Source organism: Crocuta crocuta, unplaced genomic scaffold (assembly GCF_008692635.1).
Source record: "Crocuta crocuta isolate KB4526 unplaced genomic scaffold, BGI_CrCroc_1.0 scaffold310, whole genome shotgun sequence".
In the NCBI taxonomy this organism is placed as follows: Eukaryota; Metazoa; Chordata; class Mammalia; order Carnivora; family Hyaenidae; genus Crocuta; species Crocuta crocuta.
This window is the reverse complement of record NW_027532609.1, coordinates 26,210-42,818: the sequence shown is the minus strand read 5'-3', so window position 1 is coordinate 42,818 and position 16,609 is coordinate 26,210. Positions and strand designations below refer to the sequence as shown.

At 44.3% G+C, this 16,609-nt stretch overlaps 1 protein-coding gene across 2 annotated transcripts in view; it reads right to left on the bottom strand.

The window, feature by feature from the left end:
- Positions 1 to 4,090, bottom strand: part of UBE2Q2 (ubiquitin conjugating enzyme E2 Q2) — a 62,679-nt gene extending 58,589 nt beyond the window's left edge. For both annotated transcript variants that reach the window (XM_077780471.1, XM_077780472.1), the window contains exon 1: positions 3,680 to 4,090. In XM_077780471.1, the coding sequence (XP_077636597.1) occupies positions 3,680 to 3,868 (189 nt within the window). In that variant the 5' untranslated portion in view covers positions 3,869 to 4,090. The remainder of the gene's footprint in view (positions 1 to 3,679) is intronic.
- Positions 4,091 to 16,609: the final 12,519 nt, after the last annotated feature.

Below are 16,609 nucleotides of genomic sequence, written 5' to 3'. Positions count from 1 at the left end.
CACAAGCTGAGCTGAAATTAAGAGCTGGACACTCAACTGACTGAGCCACTCAGGTGCCCCTAAATATTTAAATATTTCTTGATGTGGGGCGCCTGGGTGGCTCAGTCGGTTGAGCATCCGACTTCAGCCCAGGTCACGATCTCACAGTTCGTGGGTTCAAGCCCCACGTTGGACTCTGTGCTGACAGCTAGCTCAGAGCCTGGAGCCTGTCTTCGGGTTCTGTGTCTCCCTCTCTCTCTGACCCTCCCCTGCTCATGCTGTCTCTATTTCTCTCTCAAAAATAAATAAAACATTAAAAAATGTTGTTAAACAAATATTTCTTGATGTTATACCTGCACTTTTGACAAACTCTTGGCAGCTAACTTACACAATAGTTAAGACTTTTATTCAAACAGAATATAACTAAAATGGTGGCCTTGTAGCCAACAGGACAAATATGTACTGAGCATTTACAGAGTGGAAGGTGAAAAGCATAATTATAGACTATACTTCTCTGCCATCATAAAAAAAGACCAAAAAAAAGACAATTATCTAAAACTATCATAAACAGAATATAAGAAAACATGGGGTCCTTGGGTGGCTCAGTTGGTTGGGAATCCGACTTTGGCTCAGGTCACAATTCATGGGTTAGAGCCCCACATCAGGCTCTGTCCTGACAGCTCGGAGCCTGAAACCTGCTTCAGATATTGTGTCTCCCTCCCTCTCAAAAATAAACATTTTTAAAAATGTAAAAAAAATTAAAAAAAGAAGAAAGAAAAGAAAACATAACCAAAGCAGTAATAGCAAGGTCTATAGAAGGAACTAAGGGGAATAAACACTAACATAAACTGAATATGAATTCCTTGAAGAACTTTGAGGGATGGTCAGACATGGAAAAAGAGACTGGAGTGGGGTAAGGGGCACATTCTGTCTGGGAAAAACTGATGCAGAAGCCTGAAAGAAAAAGGTGCCACAGTATGTTTAAAGTATTATTCAGAAATTGACATGCATGAGGGAAAGGAAAACAACTGGTGAGGTACTGCTTACTCAAATGTTAAAGAAACTATATAAGCATGCTTCTTGGTGGGCAATGTAAAAGATGGCCTGGTATATAGAAGAGCTCAATAAATATTTGGGAATAAGAGAAAATAAGAGGAAAAATTAAAGAATAGGTCAAACTCATTACCTTTTTTTTTTTTTTTTAAGAGATATAACCTTGTAGATAATATTAATTTACAAACACAGCAGACAGGTCCTGGCATTTGAAGTCCAACTCCATTTTTCTTTGCTCTTTCCCTCCAAGAATGGTATGGACACAAGCAAGCCATGTAGATTTTATCAAAAACACTTACCTATGCTTAAAGGGTCTTTATCTTTTTAGAGGTACTCATTGAATTATTTACAGATTAAGTGACAGGTCAAGAACCTGCTTCAGAATAATCTAAGGTGGGGTACAGATGAAAGAAGATTGGCCAAAAGTCTATCATTGTTGAGGCTGAGTACATGGACTTCTCCACACTATTCAACTTGTTTATGTCTGATGTTTCTCCACAAAAAGTTAATACACATTCATATACACTGAGCTACCATCATAATTTTCTTGGGATAATAGGTCATAATTTTGAGTAGTTTTTACTATGGTACTATTATACCAGTCCCAACCAAATCCTCCTTTCACTAGGTGTCTGTCCTTCAACCCTTGCTCCATTTCCTAATCCAGGTCTTCACTCAGTACTTTGTGTGCAGCTTACTCCTATCAGCCTCCTATATGATTCTCAATAGAGGCACTGCTGACATTTGAAGAGGAATAATTCTTTGTTGCAGCAGACTGCCTGAACATTATAAGACATCTGGCATCTCTGAACCCCTGGCACTAAATGCCAGCACAGCAGTACCACCACCCTACAAGCCATTAAGATAACCTAAACCATACATACACATTTCCTAATACCACACACTAATTAAACCTGTAGTGAACCACCCCTAATGTTGGATGGGAAACACATTTTTCCAATTTATTACCTCAGTAATTTAGTAGCTCCCCACAGCCTACAAGTTCAGTATTCTATCATGCAAACCAGCCCTACCTTTTCCCGGTCATATCCCAACTTCAACTAGAATAATCACCACGCAGGCCAGTCTCCTTCATGGTCCTTCCTATTCCCCATCCTTGGAAAATCTTCTCCTTTACTAGCGTATATCCCCATAGTTTGTATACTCCCAAGCAAAACACATTTTCTCAAGCTTTGGTGTTTTGGAATAGCATTATCCTCTGCTTAAAATGCACTTCCACTCCAAGATTCAACTCACCTGTGATAGTCCATCTCCACTGCGGCCTCTCACCAAAGCCTTCTCTGAAGTACCACCCCACCACTAAATTCAAATTAATTGCTCTCTTTGGCTTTCATAAGGACACCACAGAACCTGTTAACACTTTGTTTTAGAAAACTCTTCCCCCAAGATTTAGTTCTGAAAGCAGGGAATGCTCCATCCAGTTTTGCAAACTCAGTCAGTGCCTAGAACACCTGTATGTTCAATAGATGGCTTCTCTCCTCAGTACAGCACTTGTATTTTTCTTTCAAAATTACACACTACTCCCCCAGATATTCTGAAAATTATTTTAAGGTCAATTATAACTTTACGGTCTTTCCAAACTCTCGAGTACCATGCACACTTTAGGCAGTGAGCTTCACCAAAAGGGGTCAAAGACACCAGACTTGTTTTGAAAAAACATGAAACCAACACCTTGACTCCTGTTATAAGGACTATATTCTGCAGTTTGGAACAATACCCTAAAACAATTTCACCACGAAGAGTTCCATCACACACTATCACGAAAAAAACTTATTAAACACTTCAATTATCTTACCAAGAGAGTCCCGAGTTTCTAACAAGCTTCCAACTTAAACGAAAGAGTGAGCTTTAAATCGTCTTTTTGGCTTTGTGACATAAAATAATCTTTCTGGGCAGACGCCTTGGGCAAACACCTTTTGGCCACAAATAACTTTCAATACTTACACACGGGGGTGGGGGTGGGGGTGGCAATGTAAGCAAATACGGATACCACCACCTGCCGAATCCAGATACAAAGCACCTTTCGAAAACACGTACGCGCGGACCCAGGCCAGCAGGAAGGGGATAGTTCAAACAGTACCAGAAGCTGCATTCTAAACTTTTTCTCCTCAAATCCATCAGTTTTCAGTATCAGTTTTTCCTTAACACAAACTTAAAAATAACTGGGTGAATAAGCAGGACCAGGGAAATTTGACTGAAGAGTAAGGCGTTAAAACTGGAGGGCCTTCCCCCTTCCTTGCTGGGGTTCAAACAACCAGAGCCGACCGACCTCGCGTGGTCCGGGAGCAGGCCAGCTGTGGGGAGCCATGGCGACCCGGCGAGGGCAAGGGCCGCCGCGATCTCCCACCCCGAGGCGCGGAGACGGGGACCGAGGGGGACTAGCAGCCCCAAACCCAGACCCACAGAAAGAGCTGAGAAATGTGCTGCCCGCCTCCTCCCACCCAAGCCTGGGGCCAGGAAGGCTGGGCCTGGGCTGGGCCCCTTGCGGGGAAAGGGGCGGATCCGCCCCGCCCGGAGCCCCGGGAACCAAGGGGCCTCTACAGGACCGACTCCCCTTTGTCCGGGGACTCAAGGAGCCCCTTTCCGCCCTCGCCTGGTTCCGAGGGGCTGAGGCCGGGCGCCTCACCGTGATGTTGCAATGGAGTGTGAGCGGCGGCGGCGGCGAGTGCGGGCTGCCGGGCGGTGCCGGAGGCGGCAGCAGGAACTGGCAATGGAGCTCGTCCAGCTTCCAGCTGACGATGCGGAATCGCTCGTGGTTCTTATCGAAGATGGACGCCAGGAACTTCAGCTCCGCCTTGAGCCCTGACACGGACATCTTCCCCTCATCTCCGGCAGGAGGGGTGCGAAAGGGGAGCCGGGTCCGGGGCCGCCGTCACGGCCGCGCCCGCCCCGCAGGGCCGGCCTGGGACCGCGCTCTTGCGGCTCCGCCTCTCTCCGCAGCCGAGGCCAGCGACGGACGGCGGCTGAAAATGGCTAGGGACACCGAGGCCTCGGCCGGCAACTGTGTAGCGAGCGGCCTGAGTGACTGCTCTCTTTGTAACTGNGGCCTGCGCGCGGGCCCGCCTGGCCGCCCCCTCCTCGCCATGACCCAACCCTCCTCCGCCCAGCCTATTTGCTTCACTCCTCGTGCTCTCAGAAGCGAGGCTTGGGGCCAGCTGGCGCCCAGGGCCTTGATTACCTGGAGGAGCAGGAGACCCCTGCGCGCCCCCGCCCCCAAGCCTGGGGCCAGCCACGTGCGCGGCCTCTTGCGCCAGCCACGTTGGCGCGGCTGGGGACGCGCGCCGGCCCCTCGGGGGCGGCTCCTCCTCTAGGCTCTGCGCGAGCCACCTACTCACCTGACCCAGGCGGGGCTCTAACGGGAGGTGGCGGACGGCCGGCGGCGGGCAGAACGTTGGAGGCAAATTGGCCCACGTACATTCATTTTTGCTACTCTAACCCCAATCCTAGCCCCACGTCGGTAACCTGGGTTCCTGCCAGGGCCTTTTCTCACTCTTCCTTTCCTGCCTTGAGTTTTTGTCCTGTTTGCGAAGCTTAAGGAAACCCTCCACCTCCCATAGAGGCAGGTTTCGCCTATTTTCAGTAAAATCTTAGCTCAAATGTCATCTCAGAGAGGGCCTCCCTGACCGCCCAATCTAAAATAGCCACCCAGTCACACTATAATCACATCATCCTATGTTGTTGTTTTTCTCTCTCTCTCAGCACCTATTCACCATCTGATATTTTTCTTACTTGTTCATTGCCTCTGCCCAATGCGAATGTCTTACTCAGGGCGGTATCCCCAGGATCTAGAACAAAACCTTTTGTAGACACCCAGTGTTATTGAATGAATGCTCCTCTCTGGAATGCCCAGCACTTGATACAATCTGTGGCGCATTCTAGGTGGATGAAGTACTGCATGGCAGGAATACAGCATAATTGGACAGGCAATAGTATACTTAGTAATATGTATTAGAAGCAGTATCCATCCAATGGGTGTGCAACCTGTGTAGTTCTACAGGGTTGCTAGCTTAGAAGGACCTTGTGTTTGGTTTAATGCTCTGCTGTAGCCCTTTTGAAGTCCTTAATAACTTTTCAACAAGGGGCTCTACATTTTCCTTTTACACTAGTCTTAACTAGAGTTATCTAACCTTCTCTATTGTCTAAATGTTTCTTGCTTCATGATCTACAAGTGGTTCCTGGTCTACTGGTACCTTCAATGACATAATGCAGAACACAGGGAGATATTAGTCCATTTAATGAGGAATATTTTTAGTTTTTTTATTTACTTCTGAAATATTGTATCATATTATAGTGCTTCTTAACCTTTCAGGGAGTCACAGACCCTCCTGAGAATTTAATAAAAGTTATGATCCATTTTCCTGGGGAAATATCTCTGCATATAAAGTGTTGTATCTATGGGGATTCATGGTCCTGGCACTAGAGATACCATTATGAATTGGGACAGAGAGGAGAAGAGGTTCCAGTGTTGAGGTCTGAGGCAGAAATAACTAGGATACTGTATTGGCACTGTTGCTGGGTTAAACACGGGGGTAGCTTGCTGCTTGCTTTTTCCTTCAGTGCCCAGTACTCTTGGGACCTTAATGGGCATAGTCATCGTGGACAAGGATTTCAGACAAAGGGGAGCAACCTGTTCAGAACCTAATGACTCTGAAAAATAAAATGCTCTAAACCAGTTATTTAATCTATCTAAGCTTTATTTTATCTCTGAATTATTAGTAAATAGCTTTATACATGTGAATGTTTTAACTAGTTATATTTCAGAAATAAACCTATAAATATATATTTCACAAGCAATTTTTGAGCATCTTCTCTGTGCCAAGTTATAGAGGGCTGAACAAAATAGAATCTGAACTTCAGACATGAAGAAGAAGTTCTTTTTCTTGAAGAGGGCTCCGGAGATTGAATAAGCATTAGGCCCTACAAAACCTGAATCTGCCTCTAAAACGAGAGTCATACGGGCAATGAAAATTGAAGACGCCGGATCTAGGTCCTAGAAGAGGAGGAAAAGGACAGAATAAGGAGTTACTCGTGGAAAGGAATCCCTTCCAACCCTAAGGAGGATGAGGGTGGGGTAAAGAATGGGGGGAAAGACAAAGAACTATTGAGTTGGAATGGAGTATTGTTAAGAGACCTCAAACTAAATGACCTTGATTTCAGCAAGGCAATGTGGGAGATGGGCAAGACAACAACAGAGGCCTGAGGACAAGGGAGTACTGACAAAAATTGATTGAGAACTCTGGCCCTGGAATTGTACCTAGACATGCATGCTGAACCATGAGAATAAGATGGGGTGAGAGTGGAACTCTCCAGAAAGTTCAGTAGAAAAGAACGAATGGGAAAAATCACAACTTGTATCAAAGAATTTTAAATTCAAGGATGTCGTTCAAGGATGTGAATGTGGAATAATTCTCAGCAATGGCATATTTCATGCTGTTCTGTAGGGCTGCTCTCAAATGTCATTTCTTTGTTTCAAGCCCTCTCTAGTCCCCTAAATTAAATTTAATCTTTCTTTTTCTCCAATTTCCTAGTACCTTGTCTGTGCCAGCACTTAATATTTGTGTTTTGCCTTATCTAGGACTAGCTGGGTTTCATCTTTGTCTCCTCTGCTGGATTATAAACTTTTCTAACATTTTTCATAACTGCAACACATAGTACAATCCCTGGGACATAGAAAGCTCTCAATAAGTGATCACTGAGTGGACACAGCCTAATAGAAGTGAAAGCCATGTAATGTCTTCCATTAAAGAGATTGCAAGTAAATGAGAGAAGTGAATCTAGTTTCACTGAAACTTCAGCTGTGAAGATCTCTCCCTGTCTGAAGTGTGCACACATCACCATGTGGCCACATATGCCCAGACAACCACAGAACTCCCCATGAGGCACAGGAAAACGGAGCCCACCCCTGTTGAAATGAACAAGTGACTCATTATTCTGCTGCAGGCAACATAGCCAGAAACTGTTCTAAGCTAAAATTTTCACAAGTTTGGACCCTGGCTTATACTGAAACTACCTTTGATTTTAACTTAATTACCAACACCCATCATTTCCCTCTTGCCTGTATTGTAAGGGCCTTTCATACCAAGGTGCAAACACATTGAAATTGTATGAATTTTAAATATATATATATGCATACGAATATTATTCTGGGGAGGAAGTCTAAAGCAGCACTGTACAGTAGACCTTTCCATAATGATGGATATGTTCCATACTAGCACTGTCCAATACAATACCCATACGCCATGTGGGGCCACTGAGAACTTGAAAAGTGGTTAATGACTGATTTAAATTTTTTCTTTCATAGTTTATTGTCAAGTTGGTTTCCATATAACAACCTGTGCTCATCCCAACAAGTGCCCTCCTCCATGCCCATCAACCCCCTTCCCATCCCCCCACCCCCATCAGCCCTCAGTTTGTTCTCAGCATTCAAGAGTCTCTCATGGTTTGCCTCCCTCCCTCTCTCCCACTATTTTTTTCCCTTTCTTCTCCCCCACGGTCCTTCATTAAGTTCCTCCTGATCCTTTTATACGTACAAACATATGGTATCTGTCCTTCTCTGCCTGATTTATTTCGCTCAGCATAACACCTTCAAGTTCCATCCATGTTGGTGAGCAACTTTTTATGGAGTGGAGCTGTGGCACATGCTCCTGGGGAGGAGGGTCCTGGCCCTAGAGTGCATAGTGAGGTGTAGGGATCTCCTGGGTTGCTCTGGGAGAGAACATTTTCCTTCCTGGAGTACATTTGGAAGAGGGTCTATTGTCTCTCCAAGGACAAAAGACCCTGTAGGCATCAGCAATAGGACTGTCACTGGGGACAGAGGCACACACAGACAGCAGATATCATTGTTGCTTCTTTTTGAGGTGCTGCACCATAGCTTTCTTACACCACACGGAGATGTGGGACTGTTTTACTGGGACAAAGGACATCAGGCACAGCACTGAGGGGCTCCAGAGGAGGGGGTTGTAGGTCTTCATGGTGCCTGGTCCTTTAAGATTTTGAGTTTTGAGAGGGGCAAGATGGTGGAGAAGTAGGGAGCTCCATGCATTGCATTCGCCCCCATATCTCACACGGAAAAGATGTGAAGCCATAGGAATCCTTACAGAACTCAAGAGACTGGGAGAAAAAGGACACTGAGAAAGCCTTCTAACGTGAGTGCAAACTGGGGAAGATAAAATTGGGCCAGGATTGGAGACTCACAGGGACGGGGTCGATCCCCCTCTGCGGGGAGTGAGAGGGGAAAGAGAGAGTCCAAAACTACTCAAGACACGGTCCCTGTCACTGGGGAACAGAAAAACCTCCGCTCCGGGCACAGGACAGTGCGCCCCAAATCTCTGCGCGCCAGGTCCCCGCGCATCAACTCATCCGGGAGCAGCCGCGTGCCAACCGCTCCTTTGAGCTCCTGGCTGGTTGGACCCCTAGAGAGGCCACGCGCCACCACTCCTTTGTGCTCCTGGCTGGCTGGACCCCTCTAGGAGCCACGCACCACAGCTCCTTTGTGCTCCTGGCTGGCCTGGAGGAGCCATGCGCGTACCAGGCATCTGCCTTCCTGGCTTGGCTGGACCCCTAGAGGGAAGGCGAAGGGCTTAAATCTGGGAGATTTGCCCATGAGTTCGTGTTTCGGGACACAAGACACAGACAAGAGAGCTCCTGCTCTCTCGCACACCCCTCAGGCAAACCCCCGTCTTTGCTTGCCAACCCGACCTGGAGGAGAAAGGAGCAGCGATCTAGCTCCATCCCCAGGGCTAGGCAAGAGGCTTGGAATTGCCCTGAGGGGATCGCTTGCGAGGTTGTGTCTATGGCAATTTCATTGGGGCACGCGGACTGGGATTTGGAAACTAGGCCTGGCCTGGGTTAAAGAGCGCGACCCACTTTAGCTGCACCCCTGGCAGGGGGAGTTTACACACCCAAAAAAAGTGAGGTGCAGCGCTTGGTAGAAGAAGGGAATGGAGCGCCGCCACTCTCCTCCCCACAACCGCCAAGGCAGAACTCCCGCTTGACTCATTGGATCACACCACACGCATCCCTGCTAGAGAGCTGCCCTCCTCCTTTTTTTTGTTTGTTTGTTTGATTTTTGTTTTTTGTTTTTGTTTTTGTTTTTCTGTTTATTCCAGGAACACTGACCTGATTAACTCTGGTCACCAGCTTGCTTAAACAGTCCATTCCGTAGATGTAAATTCTACACCTACCTACCTTATCATTTCTTTCTCTCAGGAGTAATTAGACTATATAGTTTCTCTGGATAACACCAGCGTCCTTTTATCACCTATCCAACCATATTCCACCCTTTAGTTCTTTGAAAAAAGCTTCTTATCCTTTCTGCCTGTTCATTCTATTTCCAATTTTGCCTCATTCCCCCCACCCCACCCCGTCTTCTCTCTCTTTCTCGATGCTCTTCAACCAGCACTGCATACAACCCGGTTATTTAATTGTAGCTGGGAAATCCGGTTATGCTTTAAACTGATCTTTGTCCGTCGGTTTTCTTCTTTTTTCCTTTTCTTCGTTTTGACCTTTTTATGTATTTTTTATTTTCCATTATTCGCCTTCCCTCTTCCGTCTTTTCTATTAACTTCTTCATTTTCCTCTCGGTTTGCATGTTTATCAGCTTTGTCTGTGCGTTTGTGTGCCTCTGCTCCCTGTGTGTTTGTCTGTCTGTTTTCTTCCCCAGAGCTACCTCAAGAAACAAGCTAGAGTACACATGGTGGAGAGTCCCAAATATGACTACAAGTAAGAAAATAAATTAACCACGGTCTCAAGAGATGCCATTCAAAAAACACTCTGAAAGGATACGCCCTGGACAGTCAAAGAGTTTTCTTGGGTACAGCAGCGCTCACAGGTGCAGAGAGCATAACAAGTCTTTAAAACTAACAAGAGACAGAAAGCCAACTAAAACGATGAAACGAAAGAGCTCTCCTCCAAAAAAATTCGAAGAAAAATTGACAGCTAATGAACTGCTCAAAACAGATATAAGCAGCATAACTGAACATGATTTAAGAACAATAATCATAAAATTAATAGCTGGGCTTGAAAAAAAGCATAGGGGACATCAAAGAAACTATGGCTACAAGCAACATGGAGCATAAAAATAGGCATGATGAATTAAAAAATGCGATAAATGAGATAAATAATAAATTGGAAGCGTCCAATGCACGAATTGAAGTGGCAGAAAGGGGAATAAGTGATTTAGAAGACACCGTTATAGAAAAACAAGAAGCTGACAAAAAAAGAGACAAACTGATCCAGGAACATGAAATAAGAGTTCGAGAGCTCAGCGATATGGTCAAACGCACAATATCCATATCATAGGAATCCCAGAAAATGAAGAGAGAGGGAAAGGTGCTGAAGGAGTCCTGGAACAAATTATAGCAGAGAACTTCCCCAACCTGGGGAAGGAAATAAATGGTGAGATACAAGAGGCACAGAGCACTCCCCTCAGACATAATTTGAATCGATCTGCACTGCATATCATAGTAAAAATGGCAAAATACAAGGACAAAGAGAGAATTTTGAAAGCAGCTAAGGAGAAAAGGGCCCTAACATACAAAGGGAAACCTATCAGAGTGGTGACAGACCTATCTACTGAAACTTGGCAGGCCAGAAAGAATGGCAGGAGATTTTCAATGTGATGAACAGTAAAAATATGCAGCCAAGGATCATCTATCCACAAAGCCTGTCATTCAGAATAGAAGGAGAGATCATAGTCTTTCAAAATAAACAAAAATTGAAAGAATTTGTCACCACTAAGCCAGCCCTACAAGAAATCCTGAAGGAGGCGCTCTGAAAGAAATATTGCAAGGAACAAAGATACCAGAGACACCACCACAAACATGAATCCCACAAAGGACACAAAGACGCTAAAACCACATATTTCAATAATAACACTGAATGTAAATGGGCTGAATGCTCCAATCAAAAGACATAGGGAAGCAGAATGGATAAAAAAACAAACTCCATCTATTTGCTGTCTACAAGAAACCCATTTTAGACTGGAAGATACCTTCAGATTAAAAGTAAAAGGATGGTGGGGCGCCTGGGTGGCTTAGTCGGTTAAGCGTCCGACTTTCGCTTAGGTCATGATCTCGCAGTTAGTGGGTTCAAGCCCCGCGTCGGGCTCTTTGCTGACAGCCAGCTCAGAGCCTGGAGCCTGTTTCAGTCTGTGACTCCCTCTCTCTCTGACCCTCCCCTGCTCACACTGTCTCTCTCTCTCTCTCCTAGAAATAAATAAAAAACATTTCAAAAAAAAAAAAAAGTAAAAGGATGGAAAATATATATCATGCTACTGGAAATCAAAAGAGAGCTGGAGCAGCTATACTTATATCAGACAAACTGCTCTTTAAATTAAAGACGATAACAAGAGATGAAGAAGGGCATTACATAATAATTACAAGGTCTATCCACCAGGAAGAACTAACAATCATAAATGTCTAAACACCGAATATGGAAGCACCTNCTCTCTCTCTCCTAGAAATAAATAAAAAACATTTCAAAAAAAAAAAAGTAAAAGGATGGAAAATATATATCATGCTACTGGAAATCAAAAGAGAGCTGGAGCAGCTATACTTATATCAGACAAACTGCTNCCAGACTCATTTTTCATGAAGCCAGCATCATTCTGATTCCCAAGCCAGACAGAGATCCAGCAAAAAAGAGATCTACAGGCTAATATCTTTGATGAATACAGATGCAAAAATCCTTAACAAGATCCTTGCAAATTGAATCCAACAGCACATAAAAAGAATTATCCTCCAAGATCAAGTGGGATTCATTCCTGGGTTACAGAGGTGGTTCAACATTCGCAAATCAATCAATGTGATACATCACATCAACAAAAGAAAATATAAAAACCATATGATCCTGTCAATACATACAGAAAAAACTTTGGACAAAAGGTTTTTGACAAAATACAGCATCCCTTCTTAATAAAGACTGTACAGAAAGTCTGGATAGAAGGAACCTACTTAAACATCATAAAAGCCATCTATGAGAAGCCTTTAGCTAACATCATCCTCAATGGGGAAAAACTGAGAGCTTTCCACCTGAGATCAGGAACACGACAGGGATGTCCACTCACCACTGTTGTTTAACAAAAGGAAATAAAAGGCATCAGAATTGGCAAAGAAGAACTCAAACTGTCACTTTTCACAGACGACATGATATTCTACCTAGAAAACCCAACAGACTCCACCAGAAGCCTACTAGAACTGATCCAAGAATTCAGCAAGTTTGCAGGGTACAAATCAATGTACAGAAATCGGTTGCATTTTTATACACCAAATGAAGCAACAGAAAGGGAAATCAAGAAAATGATTCCATTCACAATTGCATAAAAAACTATGAAATACCTAGGAATAAACCTAACCAAGGATACAAGAGTCCTGTATGATGAAAACTATAGAAAACTTATGAAGGAAATTGAAGAAGAAACAAAGAAATGGAAAAATATTCCATGCTCATGGATTGGAAGGACAATATAGTTAAAATGTCATTACTACCCAAAGCAATCTACACATTCAATGCAATTCCAATCAAAATTGCACCAGCATACTTCTCAAAACTAGAACAAACTATCCTAAAATTTGTATGGAACCACAAAAGATCCCGAATAGCCAAAATAATACTGAAGAAGAAAAACCAAAACGGGATGCATCACCATCCCAGACTTTAGCTTCTACTAACTACAAAGCTGTCATCATCAAGACAGTATGGTATTGGCACAAAAACAGACACGTAGACCAATGGAATAGAATTGAGAACTCAGAGCTGGACCCGAAGGTATGCAGCCAACTAATCTTTGACAAAGCAGGAAAGATTATCCAACAGAAAAAAGACAGCCTGTTTAACTGGGAGATGTTGGGAGAACTGGACAGCAACATGCAGAAGAATGAAACTAGATCATTTTCCCACACCATACAAAAATAAACTTAAAATGGATAAAGGGCCTGAAAGGGAGACAGGAAACCATCAAAACCCTAGAGAAGAATGCAGGAAACAACCTCCTTGGCCTCCACTGCAGCAACTTCTTACTTGACACATCCCCAAAAGCAAGGGAATCAAGAGCAAAAATAAATGATTGGGGCCTCATCAAGATTAAAAGCTTCTGGGGCGCCTGGGTGGCTTAGTCGGTTGAGCATCCGACTTTCGCTTAGGTCATGATCTCGCGGTTTGTGGGTTCGGGCCCCGATTCTGGCTCTGTGCTGACTGCCAGCTCAGAGCCTGGAGCCTATTTCGGAGTCTGTGACTCCCTCTCTCTCTGACCCTCCCCTGCTCACGCTGTCTCTCTCTCTCTCTCTCCTAGAAATAAATAAATAAATAAAAAGATTTAAGATTAAAAGCTTCTGCACGGCAAAGGAAACAGTCCATAAAACTAATAGACAACCGACAGAATGGGAAAAGATAGTTGCAAATGACATATCAGATAAAGAGTTAATTTCTAAAATCTAGAAGGAGCTCACCAAACTCCACACCCGAAAAACAAACAACCCAGTGAAGAAATGGGCAGAAGATATGAACAGACACTTCTCCAGAGAGGACATGCAGATGGCCAACAGGCACATGAAATGATGCTCAGCATCCCTCCTCATCAGGGAAATACACATCAAAACCACACTGAGATACAACCTCACGCCAGTCAGAGTGGCTAAAATGAGCAAATCCTAGAACTCTAGATGCTGGTGAGGATGTGGAGAAACGGGCACCCTCCTACACTGTTGGTGGGAATGTAGACTGGTGCAGCCCCTCTGCAAAACAGTGTGGAGGTTCCACAAAAAATGAACACTAGAACTCCCCTATGACCCAGCAATAGCACTGCTAGGAATTTACTCAAGGGATATAGGAATGCTGAAGCATAGGAGCACATGTACCCCAATGTTCATAACGACACTCTCAACCATAGCCAAAACAAGGAAAGAGCCTAAGTGTCCATCAAAGGACGAATGGATCAAGAAGATGTGGTTTATCTGTACAATGGAATACTACATGGCAAAGAGAAAGAATGAAAGTTGCCATGTGTAGCAACATGGTTGAACCTTGAGGGTGTTATGCTGACCAAAATAAGTCAGGCAGAGGACAAATACCAAATGTTTGCAAGTATAGGAGGATTACGAGGAACTTAACGGAGGACTGTGGGGGAGATGAAGGGGGGAAATAGTGGGGGAGAGGGAGGGAAGCAAACCATGAGAGACTCTTGAATGCTGAGAACAAACGGAGAACTGATGGGTGTGGGGGGTGGGACGGTGATGGGCATGGAGGAGGGCACTTTTGGGGATGAGCATGGGGTGTTTTTGGAAACCAACTTGACAGTAAATTATTCATTAAAATAAATAGGGGCATCTGGGTGGCTCAGTCACTTAAGCGTCCAACAACTCAGATCCTGATCTGGCAGTGAGTTCTAGTCTTGCATCAGGCTCTGTGCTGACAGCTCAGAGCCTGGAACCTGCTTCAGGTTTGTCTCCCTCTCTCTTTTCCCCTCCCCTGGCTCTCTCTCCTCCCTCTCTCTCTCTCTCAAAAATAAACATTAAAAATTTTTTAAAAAGCAACTTAAAAGATGGCAATAATTAAGTCCCTACCTATAAATACTAACTTTAAAATATTTTCAGAATAAGAACCAGGTCATGCAGTGAGGTCCAGGCTGCTGCAGGTGCAGCTGAGTTGCAGCTCTGAACTTCATGGATCCCCTGTTGGAGCCCCACAGCACAGCTAGTGGGCTGCAAGAAACTATGGAGATTCAGCAGATGCCTGTGTTAGTGAGGGCAAAGCCACAGCTATGGGATTCTGCAGACTCTGCAGGCTGTCATTGAAGAGCATCGACACAGAAGCCTGGTGGGCAGGGGTGGCATGACACTGCATGGGACACTGTGACAGCTCAGCATCCACAACTGCACACACCTGCCCCTGCCTCAAGGAGTACTTGATGTTTTAAGCTGGCACTGTGGAGCAGATGGAGATCAGCACAGTGATGCCACCAGCAGAGAACAGCAGCATCCAGGGCATGTGCCTTCTGACCCAGGTTGATCACTGGATCAAGGAGAAAGAGTAGCTGATGCTCATAACCGAACAGGTGCTGTTCATCTGCAAATATGACTTCATCAGGCTTCAGTGCCAGCAGGTGGTCAGGATTGCCTTAAATGTAGTAGACACCATCTCTTGGGGAAAATTCCACTTCCCCCTTATATCATTCAACAGGCGTGAAGGTTTTTGGGATTTGCACTCAGTGGAAAAATAAACCTGTCCTCCCTTCATAAACAGATGGAAACTCTGGTGCACCAATCTTCCCTAGGCCACATTCATAGAGTACCTGATGACCAGTTCGTATGAGCTTCAATGCTCTGTCAATCCAAATTGTGAAAAAGCTTCAGGAAAAGCCAATGGTATGCCATCTACTCAGTGAGACCTACCTGGGATTCATGCCTTTCATTAACAACCAGACTAGGGGCAACTTGAGTGTCCAACTTTGGCTCAAGTCATGATCTCATGATTTGTGGGTTTGAACGCCATGTTGAGCTTGTGCTGATAGCTCAGAGCCTGAAGCCTGCTTCAGATTCTGTCTCCCTCTCTCTCTGTCCCTCCCTCCTCACACACTCTCTGTCATTCTCAAAATAAATAAATCTAATAATAATAAAAATAATTTAAAAAACAACCAGGCTAAATTTGGCTATTTCATGACCAAAACAAGCTTCTAGACACTGGAGTTGGAGACTTCTTCCCTGAGAAATTAGGCACACTTGAGAACTCTTGGGGTTGCTGGCAGGGTGAGTGCTGTTTACCTTTAAGGGATTTGAATGCAACTAGAATAGCCAAATGAATCATATACTTTAGCTGGATCCTAGACATTTGGTAATATAAACCTCAGACAAAGCCAAAGTAATCTAGGGGCACCTGGGTAGCTCAGTCAGTTAAGCATCTAACTTCAACTAGGGTCATGATCTCGTGGTTCATGGGTTTGAACCCCACATCAGGCTCTGTGCTGACAGCTCAGAGCCTGGAGGCTGCTTTGGATTTTGTGTCTCCCCCACTTGCCTTCTGTCTCTCTCTCTCTCTCTCAAAACTAAACATTAGAAAAAGAAAAGCAAAATGATCTAGGTGTCACTGTACTAGTTGATATTCCATCTTCTGAAACTTCAGTTTTTGTATTTTTCCTGAAGAGTCTTCATTTGGCTTCTTGCGGTCCTTCCCACCCAGCCCTCTAGCATACTAATAAATGTGTGATCCAACTAGATCTTCCCTGTTACTGCTTCAGTTGTGTAGATTGTTACATCCAGAGAGGTCCTTAATGCCCCAGTGCCTGTAGTTGCAAATATATTTATATGTCGTGTCAGATTTTGTAAATTTACAAAATTTAAAATTTACTCCATTTTTAAAGCTCAATTCAAAAGGCGGCTGCTGAAAAATAAGAGACAGTCTGCCTTGTCACCTCCTGAATGAGGTTAGTTGCTTTTGTCTACTTAGGTGTTTGACCTAAAGTCACTCTACCTAAAGTCACTCTTTTTCTAAAATTAATCCATGTGTTAATACTTATGGCAGTTTTCCAGGCCCAAAATAGTTTACAGAAAAAATAGTTTACAGA